Source organism: Echinops telfairi, unplaced genomic scaffold (assembly GCF_000313985.2).
Source record: "Echinops telfairi isolate 266 unplaced genomic scaffold, ASM31398v2 ScPeMD7_7412;HRSCAF=8450, whole genome shotgun sequence".
Classification (NCBI taxonomy): domain Eukaryota; kingdom Metazoa; phylum Chordata; class Mammalia; order Afrosoricida; family Tenrecidae; genus Echinops; species Echinops telfairi.
In genome coordinates, this window is record NW_022111312.1 from 18,550,326 (window position 1) to 18,571,718 (window position 21,393).

The 21,393-nt window shown below is 58.5% G+C and overlaps 1 protein-coding gene across 1 annotated transcript in view; it reads right to left on the reverse strand.

The window, feature by feature from the left end:
• The window catches only part of GALNT9 (polypeptide N-acetylgalactosaminyltransferase 9), a 77,320-nt gene extending 55,975 nt beyond the window's left edge, over window positions 1-21,345 (reverse strand). Inside the window, exons 1-2 of the mRNA XM_004709626.2 lie at window positions 21,046-21,345; window positions 800-980 (exon numbers count right to left, since the gene is read on the reverse strand). Of these exons, the coding sequence (XP_004709683.1) occupies window positions 800-980; window positions 21,046-21,286 (422 nt within the window). The 5' untranslated portion in view covers window positions 21,287-21,345. The remainder of the gene's footprint in view (window positions 1-799; window positions 981-21,045) is intronic.
• Between the last annotated feature and the right edge of the window lie 48 nt (window positions 21,346-21,393).

Below are 21,393 nucleotides of genomic sequence, written 5' to 3' on the forward strand. Positions count from 1 at the left end.
AGAGGTGCCCCTGACGGGAGCCAGGGAGCTTTCAATCGCCTGATACACCCGTGAACGGTGGGCCAGGAATAAGAAAGACCAGAGGAGCACTGACGTGGGTGAAGAGTGTTGGATATGCCACGGCTGCCAAGAACGAGGAGATCCGTGTGAGCGTGCGGCCAGCAGGCTGTTTGTAAGCAAGGATGACGAGACTCTCACCGACTCTAGTCATGTGATCAAGGGGCCGTCCCCCAAGAAGGACATCCTCACGCTTGGCAAAGCAGCTGACAGCAAAGAGAAGTTAAGCTGCCGGGGGGTTGCCGCGGACGACAGGCCCCGCAAAGCCATTGTGAGGATGGCGCAGCACGGCGGCGTTCCGTGGTTCATGGGTCACTGAGAGTCAAGCCGACACCACGGCAGGTCACAGCAGGATGTGGGTGCCCATGCCCGCAGCAGAACGGGTGGAAACCACGTGGGGAACATCAACGACTCTCCCATGGCTGGGTTGGCAGGTTAGTGCAACACCGAGAACCTCCGTCTGCCAGGTTCTCCCGCAGCCTGCCAGCGGCTCTCCTCGGAAAGGACCGTCTCACCCTGCAGCTGACCACACTCAGGGGGAGTCAGGGGCAGAGAAGCAGAGGCTGTCCCTCATGGGGGTCCTTCCGGCAGTGCCCCAGAGCCTGCCAGTGACTCCTTTCAGAGAGGGATGCCTCACCCTGCCCTGCAGATGCCCACACTCTGGGAGTGGGACAGAGAGGCAGAGGCTGCCATGCGTGTGGTCCCGTCAGTGCCCCCGAAGCCCCGCCCAGTGTGCACTCACTTCTTGGGCCGGTAGTCAGGGATGCTCCTGTCCAGGGAGATGCGGTCACTGAGCTGGGCATTGTAGCCGTACTCCTCATACTTGCCCTCCACCTCCTGGCTGTCCTCACGCAGCGTGGCAGCCAGGCCCCCCTGGCCCAGGCCGCCCGGCCCCTCCACCAGGCCGATGGGCTTGGCAAGGCCTGGCAGGAAACAAGAGAAAGAAGAGGAGGTCAGGCGGGTCCCAGGGCCACCAGCGGCTCCCACGACCCCCAGCCTCTGCGCTGGCTCATGGCCTCCTCTGTGTCTGACTGCCTTTCCCTTCTGGCGCAAACGGGCCAATGGAGGCAGCACGGTCCTCACCTGCCCGCCCCACTCAGTAACCCAACCCCAACCCTTTGATTAGCTCCAGTGGGCAGGGGCGGGGGCTGTTTGGAGCTCTGCTGCCGCCCTGCTGTTAGTGGCCACAGGGCTCATTCTCGGCACCGTCCCCCCCACCCCCAGCAGATGAAACAAAGCACAGACGAAACAAAGCACAGCGGTCAGGGAGTGAGGATGGGGCAGGTGGTGTCAGCTGCTCCAGTTCACCTCCCAGCCCCCTCTCAGACACTGTTTGTTCTGTTGTGGCCCATGGGGCTGGTTTTGGAAGTCCACCGCCAGGCCTTTCTTTCTGGTTTATTCCATTCTGGAAATCTGTTCAGCATCACAGTGCCGCTACTCGGCCTCCAAGAACAGAGGGGCAGTGACTGGGAATGAAGCCCCCCTGCCCACTCCCCCATGTGAAGGCCAGACCTATCCCCGAGAGCACTGGCCTTCCCTTTCAGACATCCCTGAAATGCAAACACCCAGGAAATACCCAAAATGCCCCACCAAGGGGAGCTTCTGCTCCTGCAATGCCCGCTCCCTCTTCAGGGCCCCGCAAGGAGAGCCCGACACAGGTCCAAGGGACTCCTGCTCTAGGGCAGTGGAAGGAAAGATCGAGCCACAGCTGGGCAGCAGGCCTTCCATCCGTGCTCAGGATCGTGGAGTTCACTAGGAAATACCAGGTTACAACTCAGGATCAGGGGTGTTCGGGATACAGTTCTTCCACAGAAGAGCCTCCTCTCAGCCCTGCTGCAGGCCTGGTGGCCTGTGTTACAAGGCTCTTCCTGTGCTCAGCCTCTCAGCCCCGGGCCCCCGGCCTCTGTCTGCCAGGGCATGTGCAGCTCTGGCGATGAAGCACCCACCCCACCAGTGAGTCTGGTCCAGAGGAGCTGAGCTCTATGCTCCCGGTCAGGAAACCCAGCCCCTCCCCGCTAGGTGCCTGGAGGTGACACAGCAGGCGCTCAGCCTTCTCCTGCCACGGCCAGGAAGCGCCCTGCCTGGTGCTGGTGCCCCTGCCTCTGCAGCCACCTTCTTCCTGCCACTTCTGTGCTATCGCTGTTGCCACAGCGCCATCTCCTGGATCAAGCAGGGGTAGCGCAGCACGAGCCCGGCTCTTCTTTCTTTTTAATAATCATTTTATTGGGGGCTCTTACAATTCTTGTTACAATTCATTCATCAATTGTATCTGACATATTTATACATATAGTCCATCATTCTTTTCTAGATATTTACTTTCCATTGAGCCCTCGGGATGAGCTCTCTTTTTCTTTCCTCCTCCCCACCTCCCGACCCTTGTAGCCCTGTAGATTGTTAATTATTTGCAAGTCTCTTGCCGACCGCTGTCTCCCTTCCCCTCTGGTTTTGATGGCATTAGGATCCCCCTTTCCCCCTCCCGGTGGCTCACAATTAAATAAACCCCATCCCCACATTCGGATTCCCCATATCTTTTGAGTGGTCCTACGTCAGGAGAGTGACGTGTGCCCTCTTTCCGTTAGTAGCAAGCTATCTAGTCCCCATGTGGGCACACAAACCAAACACCTCCTGTTTGCATAACGCTGCCCAGTCATTAAGGAACCTGGTGGCTGTCAGGTAAGCTGGGTGCTCACCGGGAGGCCGATGGCTCAAACCTGTGGGAGACAGACAAAGCTGTCTGCGCTCACCAAGATGCACAGTCTCAGAAACTCTCGCTGGGCCGCCAGGAGTCAGAGCCAGCTCTACGGAGGGAGGGTCCTGGTGGGAGTTGCAGAGACCCTGAGAGGAAGGGCCCCCATCAGGTGAAGTGCAGCACCTGGTCCTCCTCTGGCCCAAGGGCACCAAGCTCCCAGCACATTGTCTCGAATTCCATCTTCAAGGGCCAAACCCCCAAACCTATGGGCAGCACACCGATTCTGCCGCACAGCGACCCCAGATGGGGTTCCTGAGACTACCCGTCTCTATGGGGGCAGACAGCCTCAACTTTCTCCTGCAGAGTAGCTGACGGGTTTGAACTTCCAACCGTGGGATCAGCAGCCCCCATCCCCATCCCGGGGCTCACACTGTGCTGGTGTTTACGTGGGTTGAAAGGACACCCTCCGTGAATGACTGAGCATGAGGTGGGACGCCAATGGCCCCACTCCTTGTTTCTATCTCACACCACACACGATGTGGACGCCTTGCGTCACACGCCTGTGCCACACTTGCCTTTCCCACGTTTAACCGTCTGTGAACAGATACAGACCCTCCAGGGCAGGCTGCCCGGGCAGAGGGTGTAGGGCTCCGGGCGGCTTCTCAGCGGGTGGTGGGGACAGCCCAGGTGAGTGGCTATGGGAACGGCTGTGGTGCTGGACCACATGTCTTTGGGCCTAGAGACTCTCGGGCATCGTGTACTCAGCCTTGTCCCTGGTGGCCGGGTGCTGCCCATCTGCCCTGTGAGAGGGACAGGGAGACCCTAGGCTGGCTCTCCTCCTGCAAGCCCCCCTCTGCGGCAGAGCAGGTTTCTGGGTTTGCTTCTTTTCATTCCATCCCACACACAAGCCGAGCCCCGAGTCATGTCCTGGATCTAAGAGCCCGGCACCGCGGGCTTCCAGTGCAAAACATCTCCCCTCCTCCTCCATCTCAGCCCGTCTACGCCCTCTGGCCACTCTGGTGATGACCTTTGTGGCTTTAAAACAAACGCTTCCAGCAATATTTCTGCAAGTATTTACCGGCCTCCCCCATCCCCAGGCACTGCCGAGCCTGGAGGCTCCACCTGCATTTCCTCTGGGACCCTCGTGGCCCCACATCTTGCTCAGGGCTGGCCTTCCACAGGGCTAGGGAGCAGCCTGAGTCTGAATCAAAGCCTGAGCCAGTGTGTTCCGCACTACAACTGACTGTGGGGCTGGTGAAGCCCCGTGGGGAAGTTGTGGGCTCTCGTGTGACCACACTCACTGCATGGGCAGGCCTGACACTCCAGACTTGGCCAGAAGGCACCAGAGAGGTCCACGTCCCAGGCCTAAGGGCCTGGAAACTGGATACCCCACATGGTTGAGGGCATTAGGCCATGGACCTTAAAACAGGGGGCTCGTACCAGGCAAAAGCAGGCCGGGTTAGCGAATCACCTTGGCGGCTGCCAGCGACTCACAGCGACCCGGGAGCATGCAGTTACAGAGCTGCCCTGGGGGTGTCTGAGGGTGTCAATCTTCAAGGAAGCCAGGGCCTCCTCTTGCTCCGGCACAAAGCCCAGAGTGTCGCAATCACTGCCCTTTGGGTCTGCGGCCGAGCGCTTCACCGCTGTGCCACCACAGCGCCTTCTAGTCACCGGGACCCTGAGAAGTAAGGTGACCGGGACCCTTTCCTGGGCAAGCAAGCAGACTGTGGCAGAGGGAGAAGCTGAAGGGAGGGTCGGAGTGTTTGAGGGGTCCAGACTGCTCCTGCTGGGGGAGGGGAGGCACATGGGAAGAGGCAACTGAAGATATGGTCAGCGGCCAGAAGCAAAAGCCAACTGGCCGAAAAGTCCGCATGCACATACAAAGAGCCCCTGCTCACAGAGACCAAGCCCACGTGGAAGTGGAGAGAGCCCACTGCCTCTGAGCCTGCTCTGAGCCCACTCTGACTCAGGCCCCGCAGGACGAAAGAGACCCCCCAGTGGGTTCCAGGCATGTGTCTTTACCAAAGCCGCCCCATCCATCTTTCTCCCGTCGGGTCGAAGCAGCGATCTTTCTCCATGAACGGTGGAGTTCCTCACCACTGCACCCCCAGGACTTCCAACAGAGCTGAAAACAACCCCCTACAGCTGTCGAGTGGATTCTGACTCAGGGTGACCGGGGCCCAGAGGAAACAGACCTCCTCATTGTCCTCCCTGAGCAGCAGGCCACCGACAGACCACCTGTCACGGCTGGACCCCTTGCAGACAAACAGATCTGTGTCGGAAGAAGTGCAGCCACAAGGCCCCTAGAATCGAGGATGGTGAGACATGGGCTCACGTACTGTGGACATATTATCAGGTGGGACCAGGCCCTGGAGAAGGATGTCGTGCTGGGGAAAGTAGAGAGTCCAAGAAAAAGAGGAAGCTGCTGGACCAGGCGGATGGACACAGGGTCTGCACAGGGCAGTGACTGAGAGCACGGGCAGTGTGTGGCTCTGCTGGGCATGGCCCTCAGTGAGTGGAGACTGACCCCACTGTACCTGACATCAACAGAGACGGTCGGCAGCCCAGCCCCCAAGAGCCTCGGCTACTTTCCTCCCTGTGAGCTGTGGAAAGGCAGTGACGAATGAACAAGTGGGAATGATGCATGAGGCAGACAGAGGCTGTGGCTTCCGGCTCTGTCAGACGGGGCTGCACTGAGCCCTGCCCTTGTTGGCAGCCTGGGCATGGAGGTGGGGCAGCTTCACAACAAGCAGCCTCCTTTTGAGAAGACTACGGGGCCTCCTGGGGCCCCGAGGAGTATCAGGGCAGAGCTGTGTCCCCCGGGGGGGCTCTGGCAGCCCATCGCCAGGCCTCTCTTCTGAGGGACCTGGGGGCAGACAGAACGGCCACCTTTCTGTGGGCAGCCAAGTGTGAGGATCACGTCACTGTCAAGGCACCCTCCCTCAGAGCAGGCCATCACGTCATGTCTGAGACACCAGCCCTGACCCACCCTGAGCCTCTGCCGGGCAGCCCAGGGCAGGGCGGGGCTGCTCTTCTAGCACTCTCCCGTGGGAGCTGCTAATGTGGCTGGCCTGGAGGGTGCTGGCAGGGCCCACAGTGTCTCCTGAGCAAGGCCCTCCCGGTGCAGGGAAGGTGAGGAGAAGGTGAGGGAACGGGAGGCGGGGGTGTGGGGTGTGGGGTGTGGTGGGGGGTGTGTGTGTCAGACAGGGGCAGTTGTAAGGGGAGCAGGAAGCTGAACATGGCAGGTGTGGTCCTCCTGAGTGGCGCTGGGGACCCTTGCTCTCATCCGGCCCAGCTCCCCTCTTCTTCCGCAGAGCCCCTTCCGAAGATCCCACTGGGAAACAAGGGCAAGTCTGAAAAGCTCAGAGGCCCTGCTGCACTACACAGCCTGGACCTTCCCTGCCTGTGGTGGCCAAGGCTGCAGTGGGGGGGCCGGGAGCCAGACAGACCCTCTAGCAGGTGCCTGGGAGCCTGCTCTACCCCAGTTGCACAAGCCCCAGCTTCCCACGTGTCTGTGCATGGTGCCTACACCCCTGAGAACCAGGTAGAGCCATGTGTGAGAGAGCCCCAGACCTGCTCCACCAGCTGCCCAAGCTGCATCAAGCATGGAGTGACCCCTCTAACACTGAGCACACGGGCTCAGCAGGTCTCCACGAGCCCACGGCCCCAAAGCCAGGCTACCTCTTCACCAGTCACTCTAATCTCCAGCCCCCCGGAAACTGAGTGGGTGCCGTTGGCAAGCAAGCCGCCGACCCCATGGACCGAGAGCAGGATGGAGAATGGCCGGAGAAGACACACCAGAGGCCCTCAGAAGGAGAAGGCTCATCACCGTGCACATGCGACCAGCCAAGACAAAGGCTACGAACGGACATAGTACTGGGTGACGCAGAGGGTCAGCGAACGCGAGGGAGACTCCTTGCGATATGGGGCACACGGCACTGACCATGGCCCAGATGCCAACCACCTGAGGACCTGCGGGGCCGGAGCCACTCCTGGGACCCGGCTCTCATACTGCTGAGAAAGGGCACTATGGAAGTAAATAGTGTGCAGGCTGAATAGTACACTAATTAATTTAATTATTTCCTATCATCATCTTTTCATGAAGGGATATCTTATTGTGTTTTAAAATGTGGAGAATAAAAGAAACTTAAAAAATAAAACGTGGGAAGGATGTACTCTCAAAAAGCATTCCCATCTACCCACGCACACTGTCCATGGAGGATCCACCCCCACCCCTGTCCATGGAGGGTCCACTGCCCCTGCCCCTGTCCATGGAGGGTCAACTCCTACTGCCCCTGTCCAAGGGGGGTCCACCCCCACCGCCCCTGTCCATGGAGGGTCCATCCCCCACCACCCCTGCCATGGAGGGTCCACTCCTACCGCCCCTGCCCATGGAGGGTCTACCCCTGTCCATGGAGGGTCCACCACCCCCATACCACCCCTGTCCATGGAGGGCCCACCCCCCATACCACCCCTGTCCATGGAGGGTCCATCCCCTACTGCCCCTGTCCATGGAGGGCCCACCCCCCATACCACCCCTGTCCATGGAGGGTCCATCCCCTACTGCCCCTGTCCATGGAGGGCCTCTCAGGGACACCACCACTTCCAGAAGCTCCATGCGAATGGTGTTGGAGCAACTTCTCTGGAGGGAGAGGGGAGCTGCCTGACTGAGAGAAGCCACCTCACTGGCGCCAGGCTGCACCCATCGCTCCCTCTCCGCGGCAAATTCATCATCGTTTCTGTAATTGGGAGAGATCGCTCACTTATGTGAAAGGCCGCCTAATGCCCACAGTAATTCTGCTTTTATGGAATAATCATTTGAAGTTCTTTCCTGTGACCTGAGGGAACGCACTTTTCTAATTACACGAGCTCATTTGGAAGACATCGCAGTGCAGACTGCGCTATCTGAGAGGGTGTGCGGGAGGCTCTCGGGAAGGGCACACCGCATGTCAATAAAGGGCGCGGAGCTGGTGGTGCTGTGGGTAGGCACGGCGCTAACCACAGGTTCGGCAGCTCAGAGTCTGCGCTCCCTCGTACAGATCGACAGTCTTGGCAGCTCAGCGTGTCCCTGAGGTGGAACTGATTCAGTGGCATTGGGGTGGGGTGGGGTTTTCCGATCAATCTTTACAGAAGCAGACTGCCACCGCTTCCTCCCGAGGAAGAGTGAGTGGTTCGAACACTGGCCTTTCTGTTGGCAGCTGAGCAACTCGAGTACGCACTGCACCGCCAGCTCTTCCAAATTCCTAGGGGAAGGCAGTAGCAGAGGCTTCTATTCTGAAGTTCCAGGGGCTCATACAGCCTTTGGTAAAGACAACCAGCGTTGGGCCCGTGAACATTCCCGGGGCTGTGCTGTGCTTGGCAGGAGAGGCTAAGTTTGGACAGCAGCAGGCTCCCGGCGGCCGGCAGAGCAAGTGACTAAGTACCAGCTGCTCAGTCAAAGTCTGGGGGTTCACAGCTACCCAGAGGCCCTCAGAAGAAAGGCCCAGCCACCTTTTTTCCTAAGCCACAGAGAGGGACCTGGGGCGCCCCCTGCCCCCAGGAAGCAAAGGGGAGAGTGAGTGCAAGCCGGAGCAACTCTGACCGTCCAGTCGATGCCCATCACAGTGACCCTATAGCACAGGGCACAGCTGCCTGCGAGTGTCCCAGACTGTGACGTTCACGGGGAAAGGAGGGGGCACTGAAATGAGGGGAGCCAGGCTGCCTTCACAGCAGAGGAGGCTGGCTGTGCCCACGGTCCAGAGCCCTCGGTGGGGTCCCCTGGCCAAGGAGAGCCATTCCACACTTGGCCAGCCCCTCCCAGCACATGGGACCTCCACGTGGGCAGCTGCGATGCTGCATCTTGGAAGGAAGTGTGGCTCTCCAACTCCCCGTTTCTCCGAGTCGGTGATTTCCATCTGTCAAGCTACGCCAGCCAATATCCCAGGAAGGAGGCAGCCCAAACAGAGGGGCTGCCGATCACAAGCTAATCTGAGCAAGGAGGGGAAGTGGAGGTGGGAAGCTCCCAGGAACGGGTGGGGGCTGTCCGGGCAGCAGAGTCCAGCACACCTGGCTAATCTCTGAAGCTGATTGGGGCGGGGCCTGGTTAACCCACTCAGACGGGAGATGAGGCTTCCACAGCCCAAGCCCAACTCCCCATACCGGACTGCGAGCCTGGCCGGACACATACCCACCCTGGGGCTGCAGGGCTACAGGTGGGGGGCCCAGGGCCAATGAGTTTTCCCCATAAGGACACAGCTAGGTTTGTCCCGCCAACCAGGCCCTCCCTGAGGACTTCGAGGTGAGATGCTCAACAACAGCGACTTCTACAACGCAATAAACGAAGAGCCACCAGCTGGCACTAAGGTGATGCAGTGGTTACACCTGATGGTTCAAATCTACCAGCTGCTCCTCGGGAGCAAGGTGAGGCCGCTGCTTCCCTAAAGATATGCAACCTCAGACGCTCATGGGAGCAGTCAGTCCCACCCCGCCCTCTGGGGGCCCTGGGGCCAGCTGCTACCAGTCACAGAGACAGAGCCCGGCGGGCACAGCTCGCTCACCCACCTAGGGCGGCCACACCCTGAGAGGGGACGTTGAGCACCCTGCTAAGTAAAGAGTAGCAGGCCCTCACTGGCACCGACCAAGCTCACACGTTATCCCGTGGCTCTGACCACACGGGTCTGCACGTGGCTCCGGCCTGGACTACTGCGAGGGGCTCAAGATGACGGGGGTCGGGGTGTCTCCATGATCTCTCCATCCCATCTTCCAGGGAGGCCCTGATCTACCTGGAGAGGTGGGTGGTGTGTGGGCCTCTCCCCCCCATCCCCAGTCTACCCTGAGTGGTGAGCGGTGAGAGACTTCCCCCCCCCCTGCCTCCCAGCCTGGTCTACCCTGAGAAGTGGGCAGTGTGTGGGGAAACACACGTCTAACTGTCTAGACTCAGGAGCAGTTCCCCAGCGGCCCTGCCCACCGAAAGGGCCCCTTTCCTGTCTCCTAAAAGCAAACACACAGGGACGCGTCTGACAGATGGTCATGGCCACTGACCCAAAAGGGAAAGGAAATGGACTCTGGGGAGCGGAGCTGCTTTCACCCCACCAAGGGTCCTGAGCCCCAGGCAGAAAATGTCAAAGGCATCGGTAGGAAGAAGTGGGGCCCTGGGGCCAGAGTGAGCCACTGGTAGCACCCTCTAACCTGGGGCGGGAGGGACCTTGGCCTTGGATGTGGCCTAGGCTGACAGCATTCCCAGGAAGTGGGAGGCGCAAGCACAAGTTCTCACCAGGGAAAAGTGCCTTCAGTCAAGCCCTCACTGACGCCGGCAGACCGTGGTGTGCCGTGAGCTGCACACCACTGGCTGTAACAAGACACCAGAACAAGACAACGCGGGGAGGAGGGCTGTTTGCTGGAGGCTGGGGCTTCCGCCTGTCAGCCTGTCCAGGGCCCCAAGAGCACCACCAGGTTCACAACTCCTCACCTGTCTGTGGTTAGCAATTGGACCCACCCTGCAGTGGAGATATTACCTCTAAGACCTACCAGGTGGCACGTCCATTGTGTGTCTATGACCACAGTGCTCTACTTCATGGGGAGTCCCGTGGAGAAAAAGAGGAGGGGGCAGCAGTCGGCAGAAGATCCTGCCAGTCCCGACTCTCCTTCTCTCGACCCAATGGAACACGCCTGACTGCTACTCCTGGTGATTACAGAGGAGAGAACAAGAAAGACCCTCTCCCCATGCTCCAGTTTCTCCACCCTCTCCAAACACAACAGCTAAGTTCATTACAGACAAGTCTTTGAAGATTCCCAGTGGACCCGAGCTAATAACATATTGCCAATAGCCAAAGGACTGACCGTCCCCCAGAAGTTGGGAAGCAGTCAGTATTTTGCAGGACATGGTGATAGCTGTAAAATACAGCCTCGCTGAGACTGACACAGCATTGGATAAATCTTCACACCTCATATTTGTGTTCAACTAGTATGAATATTTATGGGGCCAAAGCAGGGAAGATTAAGAGGGACTGCGACTCTCTGGCAAAATGGATTTCCTGGCCCTCCTTCTGTCACTGTGTAAAGTGAATGGCGTGTGTGTGTGTGTGTGTGTGTGTGTGTGTGTGTGTGTGTGTGTGAAGAGAAAGAGCATGAACAAGATCCTGTGTGTGCCTGCTCCTCATGGTAATGAATGACACCTGCCCCAAGTGGCATGTGGTCCCCACGGTTGCCACCTTGTGAGGTTGGTGCAGGGCAGCACGGCTGAGGTCTCTGCCCCCTACCTACCCCCGCCCCCCAGGAGTCCTCTGATGGCAGGCATGTCCCAGGGCTCCACCAGGCTCACGTTCTATGTTCAGCATTCCATATTCCATGGTCCATGGTCTATGCTCTGAGCTCCATGTCCCACGTTCCGTGCTTTGTGTTCCATATTCCAGGTCCCTTTTCCATGCTCCGTGAGGGACATCCAAGTCTTTGGAGCCAGGTCGCATTGTGCAATGCCGCGTCTCAGAGGGGGAGCAACTTGCCCAGGCCACTCAAGTGGGCTCTGGACCCTGACCTGTCCACCCCAATGCTCAGCTCCAACACCTCTTCTTCCACAGAGCCTTCCTGCCTTCCCGTTGCTCCTCCAGGTTTCCTGCACCAGCGACAGCCCACTGCCTTAGGGGACAGACAACGCTGGCTGTCACTCACCAGAGTCCACTCAGTCACTACTGCTGAGCACTGGCCAGGGACAGAGTCCACTCAGTCACTACTGCTGAGCACTGGCCAGGGGTCAGCACTGTCCCAAGAGATATGGGACTAGGTCTGAAAGTATTGCTACAAAATCATAGAAGCCTTTAGGAAGCAAAAATATCAATGTGGGAAGCTCTTTGTGGCAGTTAGATTTTGTCAACTTAAAAATGTTTGAGAATTAGGGGTGGACTCTGACCTGTCAATCAGGTTAGATGTTGCCTGCTGGGGGGAGGCCTTCTTACAAGTGGGGAACCTGGGACACAAACCCCCCACCTCTCTGCAACTTTGCCTTCTTGCTTGCTGGAACTCTGCCGCCGACCCTGAGAGATGTGGGCACCCTGCCACCTTTCCACCGACTCTGGACCCACGTGATTTTCCTGCTTCCTAGCGCACCACCCTCTGTCCCCCAGCAACAACGGAAGTCTAAAGAGTGACTTGTGGGCCAGCATCAGACTCAGGGACTCAGTTGAACTTGGCTGGGATGCCTTCTTGATATATAACTATCTCTTGATATAAAGCTTTTTTCTTGTACATAGATGAGTGTCACTGGATTTGTTTCTCTAGACAACCCGGCCTCACACACTGTTGTTTCTCAGGCCTATCTTCTGTCTAGGTCGGTACATGTCTGAAGGTGATGTTCGTCTCTCTGATCCCTCCCTGAAGGATGTGACACTGATCTGCACAACATCGGAACAGTGGGCTTGGTACCCTTGAGGGACTCGGTTTGTGTTCCTTTTAAATGTCCTTTGAGCTTTGGAGACAAAAAGAAGTTTGAAAGTGCAAGATATGGACTATCGGGTGGATGGGGTAAGCTTTCCCAACGAAAGTCTTAGAGAACAGCCCTTGCCACCCTCACAGAATGAACAACCGCATCAAAACGACGGGGAAGTCCTCCGTAAACCGGTCTTGACCTTTTCCTCACCAGTGTAGAGGTCAATGTGCTTAAAGCTTCTTCATAATAAGCCCCCATGACTGTCCTGTTTCCAACAAGAAAATGTATCCAAGATGACCCTTTGGTGTCCCTACAAACAGTCTCCCCAACCTTCTGAGCTTATCTCTCTGCCTTGACTGGACCTCGCCAGCAGATGCCCTGGGAGCCACTTTTCGATTGGACCTTTTTGGAAAGGCTCTCTAATGAAACTACGATAAGGTCAAACGGCGCATTGCACGAGACAAACCTGCTGCACAAGACCTCTTTAGAGTACTGAAAATCAAAGATGCTGCCTTGAGGACTAAGATGTGCCTGACCCAAGCCATGGTGTGTTCAATTGCCTCGTATGACTGAGAGTGCTGGACAACGGAGTAAGGAAGACAGGAGAAGGATCGATGCGTGTGATTGCGGTGCTGAAGAAGATTATCAATCAAGCAAATCTGTCTGGAAGAAGTACGGCCAGAGTGCTCCTTAGAGGCAAGGATGGCAAGACTTCATCAGACATATTTTAGACATCTTGTTGGGAGACCACGCCCCAGAAAAGGACATCATGCTTGGTAAAGTGGAGGGACAGACAAAAGAGGAAGGTCCCCAGGGACATGATGGGCTTCCGCATGGGAACAATCGTGAGAGTGACACGGGGCCATGCAGCGCTGCATTCTGTCACGATGGGTCGGAACCGGCCCCATGGCCCCAGACAACAGCAATGATATTCCTGAGAGAACTTGTCTGCAGTCACCCACTAGAGGAAGGGGCATGTGTAAAGATGTGTACTTTGGAATTGTGTGTGTGTGAGAGAGAGAGAGAGCTGGACCCTCAGTAGCAGTACTTCCTGACTGGCCCTCATGAGGACTCCCCCTTCACTGAGGAAGACCATGAGTGGAGAACAGGTCGCCGAGCACGGCAGTGCCAGGGTGGGCCCTATCCAAGCCTGGACTCTGCTCCACAGCTAGAGACTACACGCCCTTCCGGTAGCTTGTCTGTGCCCCCAGGTGTCCCCGTCTAAGTGCTCCAGCATGCAGGCCATTAACAGGCATTTGTCACCATTTTCTCAGAATCATGTGGAAATGGCCCCTGTCAGCCCACTCTCAGGCTGCTGTTTTTTCTTACTCAGAAATCAAAATCCAGGCTTGCCGAGGTTCAGACTAGAGCTGCACATGGGGCGGCGGGCAAAGAAACGCTGCTAAAAATAGCAGCTGTGCCCAGTGGAGGTGTGGTGACCCTGATCTGACAGGCTTCTCCAACAGGGGAGGCAGGGATCCTGGACCTGACACACCAGTGTCCAACACCCACCGCGGCCATCCTGAGAGACTGGCTCGGTGCAGCTACTCTAGACAATTGCCAGATGCCGTGAGCTTGCCTCCTGCCTGGCCTGCAGAGGGGGGGGAGGGTGTCACCTGGGCCTCACAGGTCTAACACCCCATGCTCAACACACGTTTGCAACCACCCCTGCCTGAAACAAAGCATAGGTACTAAGGCTTCCCGTTGAGAGCGAGGAGGAAAGCTCACTGCCATTGAGTTGATTCCAACCCACAGCGACCCTGGAAGGCAGGGTAGGCCTGCAGTGTGGTTTCAGAGCCTGTAACTCTTTATGGGAATAGAAAGTGCCGTCTTTCTCCCAGGGAGCGGCTGCTGGTTTTGAACAGCTGACCTTGCGGTTGGTAGCCCAGCACACAGCCACCATGCTACCATGTATGCCATTTGTAATGCTCGACCCGATTTCCTGCCTCCCTGTGGAAAGCAGAATGCAGGGAGCCATCCTTCAGCCCCTGTATCCATGCATCTAGTAACCTCTTCCTGTGAGCAGCCCACAGAGGTCCCCAGGTCTCTCCGCTGCACCCCAAACCCAGGGCTCTCTTGGGAAGACAGGCCTCAAAGGAGACCCGCCTCTGATATCCTGGCCACAAAAGGCCACACAGTAAGCCTGAAACCCAGGTGGGGCCAGGAAAGGCATTTCCACACCAAGCCCTCGGTCCCCAGGCCTGCAAGAGCAGGTATTTTTGTGAACAGCATGGTTACCTGGTGACTGGCACAATTACATGGCACTCCAATGGGCCTGTGAAAGGCACGAATTCATCCCACGTACTCTGAAATAGAGCCTAGTTTCTGCTAAGCCGGTGCTGCCATGCCTTCCATTTTTAATCCACTGACCCCTGCAACGTCGGCCTTAAAACGCTTGCCCCTCTGGGACGGGGATCCCTGCCCAGGTGAGTTAATGCAATGCCTCATCCCAGCCAGCTCCCCCAGCCCCCCTCCACCCGTGCCAGTGTGCCCCTCCACTGTGTCCCCCAGCCTTGAGCACGCCTGCTCCTCCCTGTGTCCTCCACCTGCTAACTGGGGCAGGAGAGTGTTCCTGCAGCCCAGCGCCCGGTCCCTCACACAGCCTCCCTGGCCTGCAGCCAGCCAGAGCTGGACAGCATTTTAAAGAACAATCGCACTTGGCTTATTTACTTAAAAGTCAAATGCTTGGCAAGCAAGGCATCTAAGCTGGCCCCTCTGGGCAGGAGCTGAGAGGTGCTGCCTGGGAGCCAGTGGGCATGGGGGAGCTGACCCCCAAAATACAGTGGGGACCTCTCTGCATGCAATCACAGGCCTTCTGCCTGACCATGTGACCCCAGCACTGCCCCCGCTGCAGTTCCAGTGGGACATCGCTGCTGCTACTGGGCTCAAAGACTGTCAGCATTGGGGCCACCGGGAGCCCAGCCCCACCCAGACCTATGGTGGACCCTGGAAGTCTGGCCTGTCTCTCCATGTAACTTCAGGGAGTTCTCTAAGGCATGGAGACCACAGTGACCACCTGCACTGTGCCTATGCATTTCTAGGTCCCGGGTCCTGCTGTGCACACACCCCAGGACCCCTGGTGGCACTGTGCGTCAGGCATTAGACTGCTAACCACAAGGTCAGCATCAAACCCACCAGCCGCTCCATGGAAGAGCGATGAGGTGTCCTTTCCTGTGAAGCCTGACGGCCTTAGAAACCCATGGGGGCAGTGGGCTTTACTCCTCAGAAACCTACAGGGGCAGTGGGCTTTACTCCTTAAAAACCCACGGGGGCAGTGGGTTTTGCCTCTTTAAAACTTGACAGCCTTAGAAACCCGATGGGGCTGCTCTGAGTCAGAACTGATGACAGTGGGTTTCGGTTTTGGGTGTTTTCATAAAATACATGTTGGAAGCCCTGGTGGTGCAGTAGCTAAAGCAACAGCTATAAACAGAAGGTCGCTGGTTCTAATCCACCACCAGCTCCGTGTGTAAAATGATGAGCCTGTTGGCTTCCTCAGAGATGTACAGCTTGGGAAACCCCCTGGGGCAGTGCTGTCCAGTCCCACAGTATATCTAGGGAGGCCACACCCACTAATGCTAATCCAGCCGGGAAGGGTCCTGCTCTCAGCCCGGAGGGGCTGACCTTTCCTTCTCCAGGTCCACCCCCACCTCTGTCCCCCACTGCGAGCCCCACCCCCCAGCCATGACCTGAGGGGTGTGAAAGTCCCCGCCCTTCCCCAGACCACGCAGCTCTGTCTGACAGACCTTCTAAACCACCCAGAAAACAGGTCTCTGCTTTCTGCAGGTGACACTGAAGGGGGAAGAGATGTCAGGGCTAGTTGGCTCCGGACGACCACCCCAAGGACCAGGTGGGGCAGGTGGTTTCCTCTCTACGAGGGCGGGGTGGCTCCAGGGGGTGTCACAGGGCCACCTGGCCAGACCAGCCTCCCTCCTCCTGCCTCTCCAGCCACACGTCCAGTCCTCCTCGCCAGCCCAGCGAGGACATCGCCACTGCACAGGCTGGCCTTCATCCTGGGGCATCTTCTGTGGGACATCTGAGATGGAAATTTGTGGAGACATATTTTTGTCACGTTTCCAGCCGGTGAAGGAGCCCATGTCCTCTCAGAAAACAGTCCCCAGCTTCTGAAATATGCAGATTGTGGAGCTGAATTGTAAATGCAATCACTGGGCCCCTGCAGATCTGGAGCCGGGAGTCACCGCCACCATGAATTATTCCTAGAAATGCCACCCACCAGGCCCTCCTCTGCGGACAGAGGCAGGTCTGCCCCACACCCTACCAATGGGGGGTCCCTTATTGAGGGTACAGCATCATTGCTTGACATGCCTCTCCAGGCATCTGGTGTCCAGGACGGAGTCACGACCTTATAGAGCTGTGGTCCGTTAAAGGGGTCCTGCAAAGAAGCCAGGGGAGGCCGGCTGGGGCGGCAGAGCACCCTGAAGGAGCGCTGAGGGTGGGGCAAAACCAGCACCCTCTCCTGTTCTCAGACAGCCGCTCCGAGGGCACGGGGGAAGACAAAAAGGCTGTCACCCACCAGCAGTGCCACTGACCGAGCCCTCCCCGCAGCTGCACTCTCCGTCGTCAGGGAAAGAAGTGCTGGGTGGTGCCAATGGCAAGCACTGGGCTGCTGGCCACAGGGTCCGGGTCCAACCCCACCAGCAGCTCTGTGGGAGAGAGAGGAGCCGTCTGCTCATGTCAAGACAAGATCAGACACCTTGTGGAGGGTCTGGGAGTCGGAATGGACGGAATGGCAGTGGACCAACGGGTACTGAGTGGACACAGGGGTGAGCAGTGTAGCGACTCTGGGGAAGGCCAGCCAATTCCGTCCATGTGGCCACCCAATGGAGAGAAGGTTTTTGCGGACCCACCATCATCGGGCTGAAGGAAGCACAGGGCTTTCCCAGGCAGTGCGGGTAACAGTGCAGTTTTGATTAGCAGTGTGGGAGCGTTGTAACTCATAAAGCAAATCCAGCGACGGACGGGTGATGAGTGATGATCCCCGAGCTGGCACGCCCCTGGAGCCAGCGGCGGCAGCGCCAGGCCATTTCTAGAATTAACACGTACCGGTCGCCAGGAGAAGCTTCCTGGGGAAAATCACACTCTCCGACAAGCAGACGATGTGACCTATCTCCAAATCACGATTTCTGCGTCAAGAGAGTCTGGGCACCCCAGTCTGGAAACGAACCCTTCGTCCACCTGGATGGCTTGTCGGGGGGAGGGGGCTAACTGTTACCATGCCCACCCCTAGCACACTCTGTGCATCACCACCCTCCACGGGCTGCACCGTGTGGACAGGCATCTGCCCTGTGCTGGGATGTCACTCTGAGTCCTCACAGCGTTACTGTCCAGGGTCAGGTCAGGAACCTGGAGAGACTGGCCATGAGGTGAAGAGACCAGGGACCATGGCCGTGGGGCAGGGTCCAAGCTGGCCTCTCAGCTATAGGTTCTGCCTATCACTCAACCAGGTGCCCTTGCTTTCAGCTCACAAGAAGACGTCGTCATCCCTGATCTTTGCCCCTTGGAGGGCCCAAGGCTCCTCGTCATGAACTCCGAGCCATGTCTCCCATCCCCTCTTCTCTAGCCTCCTGCTGGGACTTCCCTTCTGGGTTAGCTGGGGTCTTGATGGCCAGTAAATAACGGAGCTGAGACCCCCTGACTGGAGACCTAAGAACCCACACTGGTAGGACTACACCCCTTCAACAACCCAGCAGCCCATTTCCCCCGATCCCTCCTACCCTCTCCCCTAGGGCCACATCTGCTCAGACCAGGTTTCCCAGAGTACAGACCGGCTAGGACTCGAGTGACAGCGTGGTTGGTGTGGGTCACAGACACGGCGCTGGAACCCACTGAATCACACCATGCAAAACACCCTCTTTCTGAGTCCAGTGGACTCTGCTGGCTTCTTCAAGGACACAGGCCTGGCTTGGCACCAGTGCTGCCCCACACGCCCTTCCCTGTGACTCACTCTTCTTCCCAAAGCCTTCCAACGGCAGGGCTACTTTGTCCTGATGGGCACGGTGGCGCCTAACAGCAGCAACATGAGCTGGGCCGGGTACAAGCCGGTGACCTACGTCTGTGGCCAGAGACCACATCTGTGCTGAGACAGCAAACATACCAGAGGCTTCAAGCACTGGTGGGAAAGTCCATTAGCTCTCAGTTCCATTTCCACAAACTTCTGAAGCCCACTCATAGATCCACAAGTGCCGACACCCACTATGGGGATGGAGAGGGGCCCGCTCAGCCAGCCCGCTGAGGAAGTGGTGGCTGAAGGGGGTGGAGACCCAGGTGACCCACGACACCTGTTTTCCATCTCCTTGGTTCTCAAATGGAGGGTCCTGAGGACGCTGAACAGCACGTGTGATTGCAGAGATCGCAGAAGGCTGACTTAGTCTGTAAACGCCTTCCCTTTGCCCGAACACTGAATTCTGAAGCCCACGCTCACACCGGCACAGGATGAGACAGCAATGCTTTTCTTCCAAGAAGTGCCGGCCACCACTCGACCTCCACACTCCCTCGGTCAGGCCCCTGGCTGGAGGGAAGCTCACATCTCACTCACTGGCTCTTTGATAAGGTCAGTGAGGCCACTAGGGCTGCTGAAGGTCGCGCATGGGGAGGGTGCCCTGCTCCAGGCCCCCACTCCCAACCCTCGCACCTACCTCCCTTTGCCAGCTGCAGACTGAGACGGGGCTCCTCTCCCACCCACGGCACCCCACCATTCCCAGCAGTTCCTTCAAGCCAGGCAGGTTGTGCCCAGGAGGCGGGCAGGGCAGAGAGAATGTAAGCGGCAAATCAATGCAATTTTGGATTTCTTCCTCTCCTTTCTAAACTCAGCACAATTGGTATTTGGTGGAAACTCTCACTATCAATTGTAGGTTTTCAGATCCAAGCTAGAGCAGGTCCTGGTGTGGGGGGCAGGCCATGGGGCACACATAGTCTACGGGCGAGCAGGTCATGAGGGGCAGGCACAGTCCATGGGGGCAGGTCATGAGGGGCAGACACAAGCCCTTGGGGAGGGGGGCAATCCATGAAAGGCCAGGCTATGGGGGGGAAGGTCATGGGGCAGGCACAGGTCATAGGGTAGACAGGTCTTGGGGCAGACACAGGTCATGGGGCAGGCAGAGGTCATGAGGTACAGGTCTTGGGGCAGACAGTCATGGGACAGACACAGGTTACCAGGGGAGGCACATGTCATAGAGGCAGACACAGGTCTTAGGGCAGGAACAGGACATGGAGCAGACACTGGGGAGCAGAGATTGCCTCCTCCAGGAAGCCTCCCTCTGCTTTCCCAGGCACTTTCAACACAGTGATCTGCCCACACTTGGCCGGACTCAGATGCCTCCATGTGAACTGTTGTCAACCCCACTGGGGTTCCCCTCTGGCCAGGGACCAAGCTGGACAAGCATTAGGTCTGAATCTCTTGTCCTGCTCAGGAACCAGTCTTCAGTGGCTACAGGATTTGCACACTCTGCCAGAGAGGATATGGCATGGCCTCATGGGAAGAAGGCAGAGACGGGGAGACAGGGAGAGAGATAGAGAGAGGAGGGAACTGGCCAGGGAGAAATGAGGAAACAGAGAGGCAGGAAGCAGGGCAGAGAGCAGGCAGGGAGGGGGTGAGGAAGGTGCAGAAGTGGGGGCTGCACTCCGTCTCCCCAGGGAGTGTAGGTCAGGGACCCGCCCCTCACCTTGCTGCCAGCCGCCAGGCCAGGAGAGGCGTCCTGAGAGCGGAGCTGGCGGCTGGCGTGTTACACAACCCAGCGCGCGCTGCCAGTGTTTTATGTAACCCTCCAGTTGGCCCATAAAACAGCCCGTAACACCCGGCAAACGCGCTTCTACTGAGCGCTGCCCGATTGCGGGACACCGTCTCCCGGAGGATCACCCTGGACGCAGCCGCCCCTCGTGGCTGCCGCCCAGGAGGAAAGGGGGCGGGGAGGGCAGCTCCTTGGCGTCAGCGACTCCGGGAAGGGAAGCTCGGGACAAGCAGGTGCCAGGTGGAGGGGAGAGGGGGCTGAGCCCTGATAGGCTGGGCTGCCGCCCAGACGGACAGGGACCCCAAGCGGGGCTGTAGACCACCAGTGCTGACAGTGCCCGGAGGAGGGGTGGGAGCTGCGAGCCTACCAACAACGCAAACACACAAACTTCGGCCCTCCCTCCTCCCACCTGTCCTCGGCCTGGGGCCTCCATGGTGGAAAAGGGCGGTGACCCTGGCGACTCAGGGCCTGAGCTGCAATGCACGCCCCCACACTCAGTGAGGATGAGCTTTAGGGGGTGGGGTCTGCCCTGCCCTAGGGTTCCTGCCACACCCTTGGCTAGGTCCTCCCTGGGGTCTGCCCACCGTCTACAGCTCATGGCTTCAGGCTTCTCCCCCGCCCAATTTTTTTTTAACTTTCCAGAGCAAGCTCGGTGTCCGCGCGGCAAGCTTTTTAACTTTCCAGAGCAAGCTCGATGTCCGGGTGGGGACGCTGGGCCAGAGTGGCTGCTGGCAGCAGCGTGAGGACAGAGCAGGCACCTCTGAAGGGCAGCCTGGCCGTCCCCACCCGCTTCTCCAGGGGGGAGGGGAGTGCTCGGGGAAGCCCTGCGCGCGCAGCCGGGGAGAGCGCCCCCCTCTGGTCGGGCAGGCCTTGTACCCCGGACGTTCGTTCTCCCGCGAGAACTTGGGAGTAAGCGCGCGAGGGCGGAGGGCGTGTTCTCTAGAACGGTCGGACAGAGGGTCCGCCGGGTCAAGCCCCCAGTCTCTCAGGGCTGTTTGTCCGTCCCACCAGACCGCCCCGCCCCCAAAGTCACACAGGGGACACTTAGCCCCTGTGGCTCTCGTCAGCGAGGTCCCGGTGGCTCCGAGGGATGGTCCCAGCCCTCCGCTGCCCGGTGCCCGGCCTGCCGTCCCGCGCGGGCGCTGGGGGCTCACCATTCAGCTGGTTGTAGACCACCTCCTCCAGGTGGTCCAGGCGCTGCAGGATGGCCTCGCGGTCCACCAGGGCGCCCACCTTGCCAGGCCGGCCGCGCGCCCGGCGGTCGGCGCTGCGCACGATCTGCACCAGCTCCTCGGAGCGCTCCTGCAGGCGGCAGTACACCGAGAAGAGGATGATGCCCACGAACACCAGGATGTTGACCGTCAGCAAAGTTTTTATCTTCCTGGCCACCGCCATGAACGCGGCTTGGAGCTGGCGCCGCCTCAGCCGCCTGGCATCCCCCGGGCCGGCCCGTCCGTCACCTCAGGGACCGCGAGCCGGCGGCGGCCTCGTCGCGGGGCCCC